General features: G+C 42.3%; 1 protein-coding gene across 3 annotated transcripts in view; it reads right to left on the bottom strand.

The window, feature by feature from the left end:
- The window catches only part of MICAL2 (microtubule associated monooxygenase, calponin and LIM domain containing 2), a 114918-nt gene that overhangs the window by 59339 nt on the left and 35357 nt on the right, over nt 1–20222 (bottom strand). For all 3 annotated transcript variants that reach the window (XM_074543848.1, XM_074543847.1, XM_074543849.1), the window contains exons 3-14: nt 15050–15257; nt 14301–14417; nt 13250–13351; nt 11267–11422; nt 9969–10069; nt 7545–7802; nt 6514–6629; nt 5347–5473; nt 5068–5158; nt 4828–4975; nt 2609–2808; nt 1628–1740 (exon numbers count right to left, since the gene is read on the bottom strand). In XM_074543848.1, the coding sequence (XP_074399949.1) occupies nt 1628–1740; nt 2609–2808; nt 4828–4975; nt 5068–5158; nt 5347–5473; nt 6514–6629; nt 7545–7802; nt 9969–10069; nt 11267–11422; nt 13250–13351; nt 14301–14417; nt 15050–15257 (1737 nt within the window). The remainder of the gene's footprint in view (nt 1–1627; nt 1741–2608; nt 2809–4827; nt 4976–5067; nt 5159–5346; nt 5474–6513; nt 6630–7544; nt 7803–9968; nt 10070–11266; nt 11423–13249; nt 13352–14300; nt 14418–15049; nt 15258–20222) is intronic.

The raw sequence follows: 20222 nt of genomic DNA, 5'->3' as shown, positions 1-20222 counted from the left end.
GCCGGGCTGACACTCCAAGGAGAATGGAAAACATGATCCAGCCCAGCACAGGCTGCCAGAACAGCCACAGCCAGCCCAGCTCCAGCCCCGCTTCCTGGTCTCTCACAGCCCAGATAAGGATCCCTCCTCCAGCCCAATCCAAGGACAAGCTGCATGCCATGGAAGTTCAGAGAGCAACACTCTCTGCTCTGCTAAAGCCTGGACAGAACATTTGATATACATACACCTTGATAATGCTCAGCACCACTTTCTGCAGGGGAAAGAACCCTAAAACTGAAGCCACAGCCAGACCCTGAACTCCAGCAATTGCTTTCCAAGGAGTTTAATTTCCCAACTAGTTTCAGCTGGTTATGGCACTCCCAAGTCTGTCCTAATCCAAGAACCCTAACCCACCTTGCTTGGTTTCACAGCCCATCCGTGACAGAGCTGCAAAACCTCGCACACACTGCCTTGTTTCCCAAGCTGATTTGGGAAGCAACACTTCCACTTCTCATTTCCAAGGGGCTCCCCTGGTGTGAAACCAGAGGGGCCCTTCAAGCAAATCACCTCGTGCTTTCATGTACTGCCAAGAACTGCAGCTCCTGCTATGACAGAAGGCTTATTTCATGACAAGAGGTTAATCAGAGGCTCTATGGCTCAGTAATGGAATGCTCTCCCCACTGCTAAAAGTCTGTTTACTTCTGCAAACAACTCATTGAAAAACAACACTGTGGTCATGATAAAGGTTTTCCTTCTAAAGAAGTCACCCACAAGGAAAAGCAAAGTTTATTCTGCCTGTTTGGTTTCTCACAGCTTGGCTATATGGGAACCATGTCACTTAGTTTTGTATATATGTGGGTGGCAGGAAAAAAATATTTCCTAACAAGGATATTTTAAGTTACTGGACAATTGTCTGTCCATAGGTTTTTAAAAAGAATTTGCAGGATGGAAAATATTCAAGACAAAAGTCAGTGTAGGAAGTATCTGGAAATTCTGGAGTAATTCTTCAGGTGAAAAAAAATAGAAATCACATTTCTACAAGACAGAGCAACAAATTTAAAAAGCAGTATATTAAAATACTGAGAAATGCAGTAGATGTGTACCTGTGTTAACTCAGGCCCCTGCAAAGCTTCAAGGCTCTGTAGTCCTTAATCACAGCATGTATGGGCATGGATTATTTTATAATACAGGGATATAACAGGGCCTGTCAGTAAGTTTTCATTAATAAGTAACCAAGAGAGAAAAGTACACGGGCATGACGAAGAGATTGTTATCCCAAAGTTGCTGATCAACCTGCCCACTGTTTGTCACTACTGCAGTTTTCCTCTGTAGGAGCTGGAAAGCTTCTCTTCAGAACCCTGACAGCATCCACAAACTGTGCAAATCACTGCTTTTTTCAACAAGCAGCACTCCCTCCCAATCAATAAACAGTCTAGCATAGCACTGATTATTTGAACTGGTATATAATTAAATGGCTGTATATTTAACTCCAGGAATACAGAGCTACAGGACTCTTTTTCTTACAGGTAGAAATAGCTCAGAAAATTATAGCAGTGTATATATAAACCCCTTATTTCTGAGCCTGAAAGCTTATTTTCATCTTTTCAGAAAAAAATATTCATAGGGCAAGTCTTGCTTCACAACTCACCTTTGGTACTCGTTTTCTTGGTAAAGTTAAATTGATATAATTATTAAAGATGAAATTTGATGATTTTAGTGAACCAGGATCATTATTTTCTCCATTTTGCTTCTCAGCAGCATCTGTGGAAAAAAACAACTGCTTAGGATATTTACTTAGATTTGTTTTTAAATTATTCTAAGCCAAAGCTTTCCAGTTGAGTGCTGGTAGCAATTATATACAAGAAACACAGACAAGTAAAAGTAAATACATACAATGTAGGGTGGCTTTTTAAAAAAAGGAGGAGAGAAACACAAGCATCAATGTGCTACCAGGGAATCACACCAACAACTTGATAGATGCCCTCCATGATGTCAAGCAGCAGTTATCCAGCTGCTCCTACTCCTGAAATCACCAAAGACCCACAAAACCTTGGTCTCCAATCAAATTCTCCCCCATTTCCTGTGTTAAGCCCCAGGTAACTCTTGCAGGCCAGAAGGGCTCTGCTGGTGATTTGTGGGAGCAAACAAACTCCACAGCTTTTGTGGAAGTTGTAAAGCCGGTATGTTTATTACAGTGCTGGATGTGGGGATCATTCCCCTAACATGACATGCGTGCCTCTGGGAACCCCAGATCCATTTTTATCTCCCTCTCACACACATATGCATGCAATGTCACAATAAGTTCATTTTACTGATTTCATGTGACATTTGCCACTAATTCTTCTTTATCAGAAAGAACTCCTGGCTCATTTTGACCCTGCTCTCTCTGTCTGCCCGCTCCTTATCTCTGTCCTTCAGCTGAAGCTGTTTCTCTGAGCATAGGTTTTTGCGAGAACAGGCAGTCAGACTAAACAGCCATGTTTGCAAACTACAGATTCAAAGATGTACATTTCGCCTAAATCAAAACAGTTTGATTTCAGCAAAATAGGATTGCTATTCTGGAAAATTCCAGCTGTGCCTCAGTGAGAAAAGCCTGCTGGCTGGAGAGCAGTGCCCATCGGGCGCTCACCGACTGCGCGCAGCGGCGTGCCGCGGAACAGCTCGTAGAACTTGGACAGGTAGAGCACCATGCTGAGCTTGTCGGGCTCCCCGGCTGAGCCCAGCTCCTGGCCCGTGGTCACCGGCGGGATGCCGAACTCCCGCTCAGCCACGTCGAAGGCCAGCTGGTTGTTCCTCACCGCGTCCTCTTCGTTCAGCGCCTCAAAGTCACTGCGGGGACAGACAGACAGACAGACAGACAGTGGCATCGCTCGGTCCTGCTCCCCTCGGGGACGCGGCGTGCTCCCGCGGCACAGCAGCACCAGCATCTCACCAGGTCAAAGCTACAAGAGCCTCCCACAAATTCCCTATTGCAAATACTGACTCTGCCAGAAATGGAATTTAAAACCTTTTTCACTGAACTGGACCTTGATGTGGTCCCACAAAAAAAAAAAATCTTTATTTATTGGAGAGATGCAATTCTTCCTCAGAAGTGCTAACAAACCTTTCCCTTCTCCAAATACAGCTGAACTACTACAGACTTCATCCAATAGCAAGAGATTACTTAAGTTCAAATAGTTTCGTAAATCATCAAAGCCAGCAGGAAGAAATTTAGGACAGCATTCTATGGAAGTAGTGTATTATGTGTGTGCACACACATGCACAGACAATACCTTTCCTTTTTTAATGTGTTACGCACACGGTTTGAGCAGGGACCTCCTGCCCAGGTCATAACTGAATTTAGCAGTGCACTAAATAAGTGCATCACACATCTGGAACTCTGTTATTCACTCTCTAATCCATTTTCTATGAGACCTATTCTAAGACTCTGATCTTTTGAACAGCTTCCAAAATTCATGATTAAAATAAACATGTAAATAAATTACAAAGCTCCAGGCAGGGTAGTTTCTTTCTCCTCACAGTGGAATGTGAGTTTTTGAATTCCCAAAGAATTTCTCCTTTTCTCTCACCCACCCACTGCCCATTTCTGGAGCTGGGAGCTGTCACTGGCAGCCACCTCTCCTGCCTGCCTAGCTTTCATCCAGCCAAGCCCTTCTGCAGGCTCATTGAATGCAAGAAGCCAACAAGATCCAAACACAACATTAATTGAACAGCAGGAGGTCTGTTAGCTCAAGATAAATTTATCGACCTTGTAGAGAGCACTGTAGAGAACATGTTTTCCACAGTCAGCAAAGATTACTCTGCTTTCTGTATCCTCTCTCCCAAAAACATCCAGAATTCTAATTCTTTTAAACCAACCCAAGGCCAAAAAAAAATTCCTGTTCTTAAAATCTCAGCTCTTCCTCTGGCAAAACTGTACAAACAAGCACTCTAGGTACCACTCCTATTCTTTTCCAATTTATCACACCTCATTAAAAAGTTCAGTTATTCCTTTCATTTATCCACAATAAAAGGAGGTTAACAGTAATTTATGTGTGACTCCTAAGGCTCTGCAGGAAGACAAGAGAATGCATCCACTGCATTTTGGAGACTGGTGAGAAGAGAGAGTCACCCCACTAACTGCACCCAGCGGTGCCAGCAATTGCTATTTCCTGACACCTGTTACACACTGACCTTCTTGTATCTAACTATGGGACATTACAAAATACTCAGATGCATGGAGTTGGGGCATGCAGCACTAGGACCCCAGAAACTGCCAGAAGGGGAATGCTGGCTTACACTCAAGCCCTAGGGCAGTGAATTTTCAAGGCCCAGCCCTTGCTTTGCCCATATGAAAGGACTCTGTGCTCTCCTGGACAGAGTTGTGCAAAATCTCCATCTCCACAGTCCAACATTTCCCTCTTTGACTGTCACAGCAACCAGTACAACACACGGAGGATGGCTCATTCAGGTTCACCCAGCATTTCTGCAGCAGAGGATTGTGCTTCATGGCTGTAGTTTCAAACAGACACCAAAACCTGTCTCCAGGGATCTGGGAACACAGCTCTACCCATTCCCCCAAAAACTGCAAATTTTGTTTTAAACAGACACATGACTCCCACAAACACGATAAATCATAGGGTTCAAAACCCTCCTAGCTCTTTGAAAGCACATCTGTTTCATTCTAAACAGCATGCAAGGACATCTAGAAGAAACACAGCAAACCCAACCCCACCCTTCCCCCTCCACACCTGGCCATGGCGTGCAGTTCCTTGCAGAAAGCAGCCACACAAGGGGACTGCAGAGTGCCAGGTCTTACCCTGCCCTTTGCAAATGCCTCAGCCAAGGAGTTCCCCTGCTGTCACTTACATGAGGTCAGGCCTGAAGCGATGGATGATGGCACACAGGGCAAGGCCACTTTTCCAGGAGCTGGTCAGGTCAGTGACGTTGACGTTTCGGTATCCCTCCGTCTGCTTCTGGCACCACGTCAGAAGCTTGTTAGGTCGAATATCTGACTCTGCAGAAAGGGGAAAGCAAATCTTTCAGTCAGCTTCTCATGCTCAGAAGGGCACAAATGTTAAGCCACAGCAAACAAGAGATGCCACTTACCCTGTCTTGTGAGGTTCACTGATCTTCTAATGGAGCTCACTCTCTCAAGAGGACACTGCTGTAGCTCATTGGTAACATATAATTGTCTCACCTACAAGGAAAAGCAATCACCAGCATAACATCAGACAAAAAACCAGTTCTGTTTCCAGGTTAATTTTATCAGCAGCTGGTTCTAAATTAAGAAGTCTCCTGAAGATTTTGTTTACAAACCCCTTGCAGCCCTATTTACTCTTGATAAAAAAAGAACTGATTTCACAAACAAGTCTTTTAAGTACTGACCTGGTGAGGTCGAACACAGCTCGAGTTCAAGTTTGGGTATCTTGTTCCCGGGTCAATGGTGTACTGGTCAAAGTTCTTATTAATGTTTTCAGGGGTCGTCTGAGGCAAGAGTCGATAAATGCTCTCTCTTGGAGAGGAAAAAGATGCAAGATTTATGTATTAAAATAAATATTTATTTATAAGAGATCGGGCGTTTTTTGCAGCTGCCTCAACTTCATTTTGGTTCTGCCAGGACAAATGTTAGGGACCAAATGCATAATGTATCCATCCCATTCCTTATTCCCCATTCAGCAGAAGAATGCCAGACAGAAAAAGGACAAGATGGACACTTAGAGCTTATGCCCACATTTTCCTGAGGCAGGAAGTGAGCAAGAAAAAGGAGGAAAAAAAAAAGGAGGTTACATCATCTAGTCATCTGGTTTTGCTTTAACATCTACTCAAGAAGTAACTTTTTTACCACATAATAGCACTAAATCCTGTCATCCTGCAATTCCTATAACCACCACAGCTTTTTTTACTATGCTGTTCAATTTTCCATTTGGGATTAGGCCGTGTTTGAGTCATCCCACAGGCTTCTACCTTAAAAATTCCCAAAGTGCAGTAGTTAGTAAAGCTCCTGCTTGCATTCCCACAACCATGACTCTTCCAATTACGTATGTACCCCAAAACAGCCTGGGCAGCTGTAGGAGAGCAGGGTGGCTGCCAGCAGGACCTAAGTCAGCAAATTCAACCATCAGACCATGATGACACCAAGACTGCTGCTGTACTTAGCAACAGATTTTCTTGCTCCAGTCAAAAAAAGTTTCTGGTGCAGCATTATAGTAATTCTCCACATATTTATCAGCCTAAAGAGAACACCACTATGCCAAAATGCAGAGTTAAAATCACAGAGACCAACTCTGAAAGCTGTTACTGTTGAAGAATTTATTTAGACTCCTTTCAGGATTTTTTTTTATTTTGATGATAAACAGGTGTTGAGATGGCTGGAGGTTCAGAGTTTTTTTGATACAAGGTCTCTTTGCTCTATTTCTTTACGGATCACACTTTAGTGCCATAAATCAGTGATTTAAACCCTAACACTATTTCTCCTGATAGCACTCTGAAACCCCCAGCCTTGCAGTGGCTCTTTAAAAGGCTGGGAATGGCGGGGGGCAGAGCAGCACTCACCGTTCAGCCAGGATCTCCAGCGGGGGCTTCCCCTGCGCCCAGCCCCGCACCATCCACGCCGTGTCAAAGGCAGCCAGGAAGCCTCTTGCACAGCCAGTGCCCATCGGCCAGAAGGGCTGCAAGGAGCAGCGACACATTAGTTTTCTGCACTTACCACAACACTAACTTTCAATGTCAATTTGGAGTCCAGGGTTTCATACTGTCTTGGAGAAATAGGCCAGAAGGGCTGCAAGGAGCAGCGACACTTTAGTTCTCTGCACTTCCTAACTTCTTACCACAACATTAACTTTCAATGTCAATTTGGAGTCCAGGGTTTCGTACTGTCTTGGAAAAATAGCCCAGAAAGAGTCAAAATGCAACACAGGCAACACTTGCAGGTTTTAAGTGTGCCTCTCCTTTAAGTCTTAGGCAGCGGAAGAAGATTACTTGTTTCACTTTTTCCTTTTTTTAACTTCTATATATGAAAACAAATTTCTTAGCCCTAAAAGGTATAGGTTGAGGATAAAAAGAAGACTCAAGAATTATTAAAGGAAAAAAAAGATGCCCTTTTCACCTCCTAAATTTGCTTTGGACTGCTCTTTTCAAATGCCTCAGGCTGTCAGCATGAATTTAAAAAAAAGGTTGCAGCATACACTTTTCACTTCAGAAAGAAAAAAAGAGGAACATACTAAGACAAAGAGACTGCAATAATAATTTGGATCAAGTTTTTGTCTATGATGGAATTCAGTAAAATTATGCCATGCACCCAAGCTGAGGACACGGAGCTCACAGTTTTTTCAGACAGAAACACAACTTGCATAAAGCAAAATGGGATCTCAGCCACAGGCTGCCAGCCAAGCATTAGCTATGACAAACTATGGCATAATAAAGGAGAAAAGAAAAAAGGGGGAAAATCTATTCCAAAGAAGGCACCACTGTTTCAAGACATGTAAAAGAGGACATTTTATACAGGAGGCTAGATTGAATGGTTGGATTAAGGAAGTAAAGTAAAACACCTGAAAATACTACTTGGAAGGCATTCCAAGATATACCTCAAGCAAACTATCTCCAACAAGAGCCACCAGGAGCTGATGTCTGTGCCTCTCTCTCACCAGCGCAGCATTTTCAGATGCATACATGGAGGTAAAATCAAACATTGCTACATCTGGCTGGCCATAATGATTAATTGCAAAATCCAAGGAAGGCAGCTGGTAGTTGGTTGCAAAGTCAGCAGCTTCTCTGGCGTAGGACAGCAAATTGCTCTGGTTCACATTTTCCCCACAGAGGAGCAGCTCGGTGTCAACAGAGTCCTGCAAGGAGAGAAGGATGTGGGATGAGAGACTCCAATGTCCTCTCTGAATTGGAACACTGCCGTCTCACAGCAGGACTGGGAGCCACACATCTCACAGCAGCACAAAACAAGTGACACTTGCCAGCTCCAAAAAGCCAATGCACAAGCACAGGTACTGCCCCAAACAGAAACTTTCCTTGCCCACACTGAACGAGCAGCTTAGTTTGCAATAGAAAACTACAGCTCCTCCCGGTTCCTTGGTGATGTGATCTTTTCAGAACATTACTTCCCTCACATCAAATATGTCATCCACATCACTGCAATGCTTTTCTGCACACGTGTACCCCCCATCTGAAACCACAGGAGAGCAGAAGCACTGATGCTGTGACATGGAGGCTCAGCCTCAAGGTTTGACTCCACATCTCAGTAATAACTCCACACTCAAACCTGAACTGTAGCAGCTTTTCTGTTCATTTTTGGGCTGGGTTTTTCCTTGGGGAGAGTGGTAAAGGACCCTGCCTTTATAGGTCATCCTACTTAAAGGCAGTGATTATTAATGAGGCAGGTTCTATTTCCAGCCTAATCATGGATGAGACCCCTAATCACAGATGATACCACAGAACTGCTATTAGCCCAGTTGCACCAGACACACTGGGGTGGTTGATTTTTTTTTCCCATTCAGAGCTGAGTAGGTCATGAAAACAGCTCTGATGAGCCACAGCTGCTGCTCCTCTGCTCCAAAGTCCCCACAGATCCCCTGGGACTGCCCTCACCTACAAACACGAGCCCCACAATCTCAGGGCCTACACATATCAGCAGTGATTAATCATCTCGAAAACACCATCTTAAACAGACACCTATTTATGGAAATAGACACACAATCACTGAAAGTAAAGAGGATTTCAGAAAATTGCTTGAAATGAAAAATACACAATTGATATTAGTCCCTCCATTTCCAAGTTGTTATAACTTCAAGTGGGGTTCAAGTAATCTAGTGAGCCTGGAAGAAACTGAACTCAATGTCAAAGGTCATCTTTTACAGTACCACAAGTATGTGACAAATGCCATGGAGCTTTTGTTTATTTACTTTATTTTATTTTGTGTTACTTAGTGCATTTACTGTACAGTTGAAGTTAGTAGAAAAGAAAAAGAACTTGCACTTAGTAGAAAAGAAAAAGAAAAAAAAGAATAAAGAGGGCAAAAAATTGCCTATGTTTGAACAAAGCTTGAGGCCAATGAACTCCAGGAGGTAGAAGATGGTGGGTTTGATTTACCAAAGCCCATTAACAGTTTAAGTTAGCATGCACAAAAACTTGATATAATATTTCCTGAACACCATCCCTTACAAACTCTAGTGGCACTGCATTTAGACCAAGGGGTTTGACCCTTCCTCTCTCCCACCCTCGTTGGTCATGGACAGCAGCTCTGCCCTGGGAGCCCAGGCCTCCCAAAGGGCAGGGAATCATGGCCCTGAGCTGAGTGGTCCTATCAGAAAGCCAAAAGCCCTCTTAACAGCTCCCCACAAGTACTTCCTTCAGGAAATTACACTTGGCTGTTTTGGCACTGCTTTGCTTTCCAAGAAAAATTGAACTCTACTGGGTTTCCAGAAAGGGAAATTTAAGTGGTGCCATAACACTTCCTAGAAACAAAAGAAAATAAACCCTATATTTTACAGAAGAAGGAAAAAAAAGAAAGAAAAAAATACCTCGAAATCACACATACCCTTGAAAGGTCAGGCCATCATGTTTATAGCCTTCTTCTATTATGTTTCACCCACTTTAAAGAATTTGCAATTTAACCTAGGGTAGGTTTTTACACTTCCTTACTTGCCTGATAAAATTGAACATAGCTGTGCTAAGTTCACCCTTAAATAACTAAGGTTTTTATTTTCTGCTGTGATGATCCTACCACGAATTTCCAAGGTGAGTCAAGATCCCATTTGGGCCAGTTTCAAAACTGATTAATTTAGGAAGTATTGTTTTCAGTTCTCTATTGAAACTTTGAGCTGACTGAAGGGAAAAAGCAAATCCTAAAAATGTCAGAGTAAGATCCAAGTGGCCTGAGCTTGAATGAAGTGATTAAGTCTATAAACACCCTGTCTAACATCCAGCAACATTTATGCAGATGTTCACACTTACTCTGTGCCAAGTAAATAAAACAGGGTTTAAGCAGCATTTTTACATACGTTAATAATCACTCCTTTGTCCAGAAGACTCTGCTTTTTTGCTGTCATCACAAAATAATGCGTGCTGTCTTTATAGTAAACAATATTCTCCAGGTCAATCCCTGAAAAGAGAGACAGACATTTGTCACTGAAGGCAGAGCTCTCTGCCCGTGTCATTCACCAGCAGCACAGGACTGATCCCAGCAGGTGCCTTTCCTTCTTGGGCTGCATCCCCTCTCCCAGCTGGGATGAAGGATTAGAGGGCAGGATGCTGTCAAACAAAACAAGGGAGGACAGTGGTCTCACCCTGTCACTGTAGGACAAAAAATAACACAATGCAGACATGCAGCTTTTCCAAGGCCAAAAGAGAATTTTTCATTTCTGACTCCAACATTTATAGATTTCCAAAACTGACAGTGGTTTGGAGGGTGACAGTGCCACCTCTCCAATGACACTGGACAAACCAACAGTCCATCAAATTTCTCCTCCTCCATAAAAGAATGCAAAACAGTAAGTTATTGACATAAAGTGTGTGAGAAAGTTTGTTGCAAGAATCAGGAGGCTTAGAAAAACTTAAATCAGGGTGACATCACCCAACAGTTTTTTCTCAGCACAGTTTAAAGTTATTCAGCATTCTTTCAGGTAACATCTAGTTAACTACAGCATTAACAGTTCCTGAGGTAGAACTGGGTGCCAAGGGAGCAAAGTGTTTTTCAGGTTGCTAGGGCTCTGGCATTGGGTCTAACCAGGGGGTTTGGTTTCAATTACAATAGTTTTGTTTTTTTTTTTAAACAGTGAATGCAACTATTCTGAAACCCCTTTCCATTAAGATGTGTTTCACAGTTTCTATTTTTAGTATTTACAGCAGATTCTAGGTCTTCTCAGTTTATCAGCTCCACACATCAAAAAGCAAGAATGAACTCCTCCCACAAGGGCAGAGATTTTTTCAAAGGGTTTAAGCTGTTCAGCATGTGAACGGATAGAAACAAAACAAATCATGTCTTAAGGGAAAATCTCTGGGCCCTGAAAATGCTCTTCCAAATTTGTTCAACATAGCAGACATTTTTGCAGTTGAGAAAAATTTAAACACTAAAACAAGCCATGATGTGGCAACACCCAAGCTAAAAAAATATCCCACTGTACCATAAATGGACACCTCCATCTGCAAGCTTCTGACATCAACAATATTTTATCACTTGGAAACCTTTTACACAGATTATTCAAAACTGATGTTACCAGTAATAAGAGGGTGGCCTGGCACATAGAGTTCCCCTGCTGCCTCTTGTATTTGGTAGTGGAAAAAATGAGGATGCACTCACCCGTTTCCTCTTTCAGGTCCTGGAAGAACTTCTGATTGAAGATGAAAGCAACCCCACTGATTTCTTCTACCTTGGCTTCTGCAGTTGTATTTCTGTTTATAAAATTGGCAGTGATTGCTATAGCCAGCTTTCCACGAAATTCCTTCCTCCTGAAGCCTGCGGAGCAAAGACAGGAATTAAAACCACTGCAAGCTTCAGACTGGACTTTCAGGGAGGTCAGCTCAAGGCAGCTCAATGTCCTTCCTACACTTCAAACAACATGCCATCAGGAGATTCCACCTCCAAAATTCCTTTGAATATAAAGAGTCTTTTCTCCCCATTTTCAGCTGCAAAGCTAGAGCTGCACTGCATTCAAGGTAAAGTCTCATTGAAAAATGGTTGGATGGGGAACTAAGGGAAGAACTTCAGGAAAAACTATGACTAAAGAAAAACGTGGAAATTTTTTTTTTACATGTCTGGGAATACAACAGGTCAATTTCAGTGGAGGGAGACATTTTTAACATGCTAAATGGCAAGTTAGGTATTTCTAATATAGGCAGTAAACAGCTCTTGAAAAAATATGCAAGAGATCAGCAGTCAAAAAGCAGCAGAGAATGATGTGAAAAATAGAAACCTCTGTAGCAGTGCTTAGGTGCACACACCACCAGCTAATGAGATTTTCCACAGGTATTTGGAATTGAAAAATATTTAGTGGGTAAACTGTTTATTACCAAGGTGAGACCAACTGAGAAGCTCCTTGCTCCATCTCTGCTTTCACTTTTCACTGAAAAAAGCCCCCTGAGCCACAATCCTGCAATCACACATTGAAGTTTTTCCATCTGTATGTTCCCCTCATCTGTTACTAAATTATGAAGTAGAACTGAGGATCCTTCATGTATTTTTGGCTCACTGCAGATGACATCATATGAATATGTTATTTTATAGCAAGAAATAAATTGGTTATGGATTTCGGTCTCTGTGCTTCTTGATATGCTCTTGTTACTTCATTGAGATAGATTTGATAAGACAACACCAGCTTCTGTACATATCTTCAGTGCACCAATCACTCCCCTAGATCCTGGTATGATGATAAACATTAACCTCTTGACAGAGTCTGCAGGTGAGGTAAGAATAATTAGGTTTTGATGGTACCTGACTATTTAAACAGTGTTTTATGGGGGACAGCCAGATAACAGCGTAGGGAAATTTCCAGTACAGCATTATAAGGAATTAACTGTAAGCACATTGTAGTTGGCAGATAAAAGAATAAACAGACAAACCCTGAAGCCAATAAAAAAAGGAAAAAGTGTACTCAGAGAATGGAAACTGGCTTGGATATAATTAGAGTTAAAAGGGAAATGCATAATTAAGTAAAAGGTTTGTTCCTGTGATGCAGGAACAGCTTAGCCAGTGTCTCTCTAAGAAACACAGCTCAGGTGCTCTGAATTCTCAGCAGTGATTCAAGTTCAGGAAACATTTACACCCTCTACTCCCACAAACCTTAGAGGTATTTATTACCTTTTACCATTGTTTCTAAAGGAGCTGCTTCTGAAGTTCAGTCTCATTTACAAAGAAGCAAAGCCTCTGTTGCCTTCATTAAATACCTGGCAGTCATCTTTTAGTCACGAGTTCAAGCACACAGGGGAAATTCACAGCACAACAGCAAAGGCTATGCCATTCCTGACCTATATCTTGTCAGCTTCCTTCAAGTTAAATCATCATATAATTACTTAACCTTGAAGCAAGCCCAATGACACCACAATGCATTCTGTAGGCAGTGCAAATACACAGAGCTCAGAAGCAGTAATGACATTAAATATCTTTTACTCTGAGCTACAACTTAGTAACAAAACCAAAAGGTACCACATAAAATAACAGCTTTCACACAGACTTCCATGGACTGAAAGGTAACCTGCTGCTTTGTCTCTTTCTTTGCTCTGACTTTCAGATCTTTCAAGGTACCCTAAAGACCAGTAATAAGGCTAAAAACACACATTCACTCACCTTCCAAGGTGTTCCTGCGGCCGTCTGCACCAATGATAACATCAAATTCATACTCTGACAAAGGGTGATCCATGGGGAGAAACTCAGCTCTCCAACCCATCTCTGAAAATACAAATAATATTTATTAATTCTTCAGTATTACAACAGAGCAGTGATTTCAGAGTCTGAGGAAAGGGCACTGAGATACAGGGGTGCATTTCTCATTCTCTGGATCACCTAATGCAGCAGCTTCCTCTCAGAGCCACACCACAAGAAGATGCTCAAGCATTTGATTCTCACAGAAACAACCCCCCAGCCACCTTATCAGGGCAGTACATACACGTGGTTACTGCAAGAAAGAACTGGCTACTCAAAGAGGAAAAATAGCATTCCATCATCAGTGCTTTTAATTGTCTTTTAAATAGAAATTAAATGGAAGCATACTCACAAAGCTAAATTTATTCTTTTTACAAAGCTGATTATGTGAAAGTGTTTGTACTGTCTGTGTTTTAAAATTATATATGCTTTATTTAAACTAATATGCTTGTTCTGCTGTCACTATGTGACCCTTCGAAGAGATACCAGAGAGTTTAAATTAAAATTTTAAAATGGATATTACATCCAAAAAACTAATATTTAAAAATAATAGAGAATTAGAATCTTTTTCTATTGTTTAAAAATCTTGCATAAGAATGCTGATAAGACTCTGTGTGCCAGTGGGAGTTATATCAAATGTGAATGTAAAAACAAGGCCCTGGGCACTTCATCCATCCTCAATATTTATATTATCAAGAAGATCCTGAGAAGCCACACCAGACTCCCTACAAAGCCTCAAACACGTGCCAGAAGGCATAGTGCAAAACCTGAGCTTCTCAGCCTGGGCTGTGTTTTAAGATTTATCAGTGCTCTGTCACACTGATACTTATCACACTGCACAGAACAAGGCTGGCTGAGTAAGGAGGGCAAAAAACTCTTTATTTCTGTCAAGTGTTTGACTGCCTTATGCAACTTCACGTAACACCTGGCACAAAAAGAAGTTGCTGTGAGCAGAATGTATTATGATAAATAATACTTTGGTTTTCTTGATCTTCAGGAGGCTCCAGGACTTTCACGAATTCCAGGTTCACGTGAATTTCCACTCCAAGGATAAGTGCAACTTTGAAGAGGATGAGCTGAAGCTGTCGAATACCTGTGGAGAGCAAGTGACAAAGATGTATTTGATAAGTAAGCAACCCCAGCTGCCACCAGCCTGCTAGAGAGCTGAAATTCACTGTTAACACAAGTGTGCAGCATTTCTATTTCCCATACTGTAATGAATGCAAACATAGCAACTACCACAGGATGTTGTTCTCTTCCGCCTCCCTTTCCTCTTGCAGCACAATCTTGTGGGCAAAACTCATTTCAGCTGAGTTTCTTAGAATGCTTTTGTAGAGGCTTGCCTCTTGATGACATTTAAAAGATCTGCTAACCAGCACATTTTAGAACACAATTTTACAGTATATTTCCCTGTAAAATAGTCCATTCTGTTATTTGTGTCTACCTTCAACATACTGGAATAAATATCAATATTCTTCATACCTCATAATCACAAGCTGTTGTTTAACCATACCAGACTAACAAGAAAATCTGCTTCATAAGACTGTGACTTGTTCTATTTCCACCTTGCTTAAACAAGACCATTTTTTTTCCTCTCTGTGTGCACACATGCACGGGCACATGGTTAAGGCTGATGAACTTTCTGCCAAAAAAGTTCTGTCTCCACCAATCTTCTGATCCAGGCAAGCTCTTATCTCAACAGCGTCCATGCCCTCAGATACTTACTGATGTGATCAATAGATCCTGCGCAGAACTTGCCATAAAATTTCTTTGCTCCCAGTCCCCGAAGGTCGTGGATGGTAAAGGGCCAGAGGTGCAGCACGTTGTTCCTGGAGAAAGTGTCCCGCTTCTCCACCACGACAACCTTGGCTCCCAGGAAGGCAAGCTCTATGGCAGTCCGCAGGCCACAGGGGCCACCTCCGATAATTAAACACTGGCAGAGAAAAGGAGGGGTGGGACACAGGGTTTTGGATTACTTCCACACAGTTTCCATCTTACTCTGTTGGTATGACTTGAAATAAAACTGGACTTGCACTGCTGTGAGCACAAACAAGTAATTCACTTAAATCAACGGAATTTTTCTTGCATGTGGTGCTCAGCCTATGTAAAAAGAGGATAAACTGTGCTTAATGCAGACACAAAAGCATCAGATGAAGAGAAGTAAGAGAAAAAACAACAAAAAGCCGAACATTTTTGAGCATCTGCTTGCACATTTCTAACCCTCATTTAACGTTTCTCAAGTGCTTGCAGCTGTTTCTCAACAGCACTACAGTTGTGTAAAAGGGAGGGGAAAGGAAATAAGTGGTCTTAGTGCAGGCTTTTTTTATTTTAAAGAGGAAATGGGTGTACATTTACTAGATTTGTTGAACAAACCTACGATAAGCCAGTAGCCTTACACTATTAGCTACTCTCTTTCAAGTGAGGGTGGATGCAACAGCCTGGTTCACCCAGGATGGAAGGAGGACATGCCAAGGGAACTCAGCAGACTTGCACTCCTCTGCCAGGGCCAGAGAACTCATCCTGTCCTATTCCATTTCACCCAGGGCTAAACATCCTCACTTTCAGGAAAATCACACTTCAGAAGCTTAAATCTATGTTGGAAGAATCTCTTCCAAAACAATTACAGAGGATTCCTGCCCAAATTTTAGTTGACAGCTGTAATTTTTCACAGACCAACAAGGAAAGGATATCCAGAAAGCAAACTAATTAAACCCCAAGCATATCTAGTGCTTACATTCCCTTGACTGATTACTAAAACCTGATTAGAAGCAGTCTCATAGCTGGACAATGCTGTTGGTCCCTATCTCCTACGAACCCCTTCCACTCCTCCAAACGCCCCCAGATTTCCCAAAATCCCTGCTGTGGGTTCCAGCTGTGCCCTGGCTGGAGCAGGGACAGCGAAGGTGGGTCTGGGAGGATGGGAGAGCCACAGCACAGCCAAGCTGGGCCGTGCTGCCCATCCCAGACCTTTGTGTCAGAGGCCAGACACGCTGCCGGGTGTCCCACACACAGAGCCAGGCGCTGACTGCAGTTTCAAAGCAAGCACGGGCTCTATCTGCAGCCTCGCTGGATTCCAGTCTGGTTCCCATTACATTGCAATTGCAGAAAGTAGAGTCATTTGTTTATTTTGGTTTGGTCATCATTTGTTTTCAGATCCAACAACTTGAGCAAAAAGTATCTGGTGCTGACTTCTGTCCAACCCAAATCATAGAAGTGCAAAAATGTCTTTTTTCAATTTAATAAATAATTCTAATAAATTCCCATTGAAAGAAAAACTCCTGTGAGGTGCTTTGGCTTTGCTTTAGGCAAGTGGTTTGTTAAGCAGAGATATTAAAGTTAGGCTGTTGCCTTAGCCACTTGGCTTTGTTCCTTGTAAAAGAACATATTTAATTCACAATTTCTGAAGAACACTCCTTGCTGCATGATGAATATTAAAAAAAAATAAAAATCAACAGATGTAACAATATAAAGGAAGAATAACAGAGGGCACATGAAGCCTAGCTGTAGAGGATCTTTTTGCACATGCTCCCTATGATTAGCATGGGAACTCTGAGGTCTGACAAGTGAGTGACTCAATTGAGCCTTCACAGCTTGCAGTCATGTTGAGCAGGCAGTCAGAAACATTTTACAAAGCAAGCCCATACATGGTCTGATAAGGTGAGGCTGCTTTTTTTTTCGCTTACAAGCTGTATTATACATAAATAAATGCAACTTTAAAGAAAATAAAAAATAAAAAGAAACAGCAGTCTTAGGAGATTTAGTCATAGCAGACTCTGCCAAGTAACAAAACCCGCACAGAAAACCCTTCGTTCCTCCTGGTGCTTTGCAACACACTATGTCAGCATTTTAAGGAGGATTCTGCCCTCTTCCCTCCTCCTATCACATTGACAAAGTATCTTCATAATTGCATAGAGACACCATGAAAAATGGCTGTATGTTTGCCACCATCCGTGGTTACCTCCAGAAACACACTTATCTACATCTCAGAGCTATTTGTTCTAAGATTTATTGAGGACGCTTCCTGCTGGTGTAGAATTTACTCTTGGCACTTCTTCATCTAATTTTGAAACTTCTGGGGTCAAAACCAGTACAAAATCCTTGCAAAAGTAATACTTACTACATTTGTGTTCCTAACGTTATTAAGCAAGGGAAGGGCCCATGCCACTCCCCTGTGGTCTGCCTGCCAACAGACTCCCAGAAGAAACCTTCCTGCAGCAGGAACTTTGAATGGCATCCTATTTTCCCCTCCTGTTATCCCAGCCTCCTGGCTCATCAGGGCCTGCTTTTGGAACTAATTTCTTGCAATTTAACACAAATCATGACAGCTGGCATCACACAGGGAGTCTCAAACAATCAATCCTGAATGAACAAATGCCAAGGGCTTCTTGACATCCCCATCACCATTCACACATCAACTGCCTTTTAACAGTGCCAGATCATCTCCCACAAAGCTAAAGGACAACTTGACTTTTCAAGGCTTCTCCCACAAATTATCCCAAGTAACAGCTGCTGAAAAGAACAGACAAAGAGCTTTTGCATATTTCTTGCTCAAGCTGGAAACGAAGGGAGAAAGTCTTGTTTAGTTTTATGAAAGAATAAGATCATGACCAGACTTCTATAACCTGCCTGAAGAATCAGTATCGTGTTGGATGTTACATCTTGTTTTACCACTGAGATAATATTACTGAGAGAAGACTTTTTTTTGGTGAAAATCTCCTAGTGCAAATGGCTGATCATCTGCCTGCAGATGTGCATGAATATTTTCTGTCGAAAGAGAAGCTTCATTGAATTTCACATATTTCCCAAGAACAGCACCTATGTTAAGGCAAAATTACAGAAAGAATATGGGTTACAAAATTCCCATTGAATGAAACTAATGTAAGTTTCCAGGCCAGTAATAATTGCCTAGTGACTAACTTGGGACTATTTCAGTTTAAATTCATACTTAATAAGTAAAGCATGGACAATTTTGCACTTCAAAATAAAACACTAATAAGCCTATGCATATTTTATAAAAGTTGTTTATTCAAGTTGCTGAGTAAATAGTCTGTTTCTATGATACTGTTAAAAAGTATCATAGAAACATGTACTCTTCCCTAAAAGATGATTGTTTCTGTATAAATCTTGTCCCACACTACAACCAAGCGCAGTACACAATGCATTATCTATTTTCAGACAGAAATAGAACAGATTCTATTCACTGATTTCTTCCTTGTGCAATTTAAATGTATCAGAAATTTTCACTTATATTTACTAATATAAACACACACAGCATTTGGTAAGTCTCCTAAGCTTGATTCCACTCAAGGGTCAGGCTGACTGTAAGAGATGCTACTTTCTCTCTCCATGTTTAGGAAGAGCAGTGCCTTGAAAATCTCCAAGAAATATTCCCAGTATTGGGCTAAGAGGCAGCACAAGTCACCTCTCCAATAGCAGAATGGCTTCTGTGCCAGGCACAGGATTTTGATTTGATCTCCTGTAGATAACGTACTCAAAATAGGAGGGAAGGGAGAGGGTCTCTTGCAATCCCTCCTTTCCCCTGCTGTTAAATCAGCAGCAGCCTGTGAATCCAGGAACCTGCATCCCCTTGTGGAAAAACCATATGCAGTTAAACAGCTGAACACCACTGCTATGTTTAACAAAAAATACCCAGACAAACAAACCAAAAAAACTCCAAACCAACAAACAAAAAATCCCCACAACACCAACAAAAAATGCAATAAAACCCCTACCTCAAAATAACACTCCACAACAACCTAGTCACAAAATTCTCATCCACTACAACTGAAAGGCTGAATCTATTCATTGACCTTGAAAAATTAAAAAAACATTAGCTCTCAGCATTTAGATGCTCAAGGAATCTAGCAGGTGGTAGAAGCTGGGTGTGGGAGATACAACAAACAGCATCTCTTGGCATAGCTAAGAGCAGACAAATCCTGTTGTGGCCCAGTGCATTATCCCATTGCTGTTATCCCACTCTAAACCCCTCACTCCTCTCCTGCCCAAGGTACCCAAATATTAAATTCATCTTGGAAAATAAGGGGGTGTTAAATGATGATCCACTCCCTGTATGTCCTTGGGATGAAGACAGAAGCTTCAATAATTCCAGGAATCCAAGATTTCCTAATTTCTGCCTTTCAGCTGTTTTGGAGGTGATAAAAAGGGGATTATTTTTATCCTCTAGCTCAACAACAGCTGGACAGACAGGCACACCCTTCGTTGTCTTATGGCATGCCAAGCCAGAAGCATCACTGCTACTCTTCAGTGCAAATGGTGAAAAAACAGCAAAACCCATCTGCCCAGGTTACTGAACTGCCTTTAGCCAAACCACCAAATGGAAGTTGAACTAGAGGCATGGATCATGCTCCCAGAAAGGAACAGAAAGGGGTGGCTTTCCCCACAGGCCTCAAAGCCCCCTGATCATGGATCATGCTCCCAGAAAGGGGCGGCTTTCCCCACAAACCTCAGAGCCCCCTGATCATGGATCATGCTCCCAGAAAGGGGTGGCTTTCCCACAAGCCCCAGAGCCCCCTGATCATGGATCGTGCTCCCAGAAAGGGGTGGCTTTACCACAAGCCTCAAAGCCCCCAGATCATGGATCGTGCTCCCAGAAAGGAGCACAAAGGGGTGGCTTTCCCATAAGCCTCAAAACCCCCTGATCATGGATCATGCTCCCAGAAAGGGGTGGCTCTCCCACAGGCCTCAAAGCCCCCTGATCCTCACAACCACAGGTGCCCTCAGCAGCTGTGGGCCTCCCCACCCAGTGACAGGAGGCTCTGTGTAGGACACAGAAGGACAATGCTTTGCTTTTCCACAGCAAACATGCATTTCCATAGTCAGCAGGTTGGGGTCCATGAGAGAAGACAACTTTCACACCGGCCCAGGCCTTTGTGCAATA

This window comes from Zonotrichia albicollis, chromosome 6, assembly GCF_047830755.1.
Source record: "Zonotrichia albicollis isolate bZonAlb1 chromosome 6, bZonAlb1.hap1, whole genome shotgun sequence".
NCBI lineage: Eukaryota > Metazoa > Chordata > Aves > Passeriformes > Passerellidae > Zonotrichia > Zonotrichia albicollis.
The sequence above is the reverse complement of the archived record's forward strand: the minus strand, read 5'-3'. Positions and strand labels throughout refer to the sequence as shown.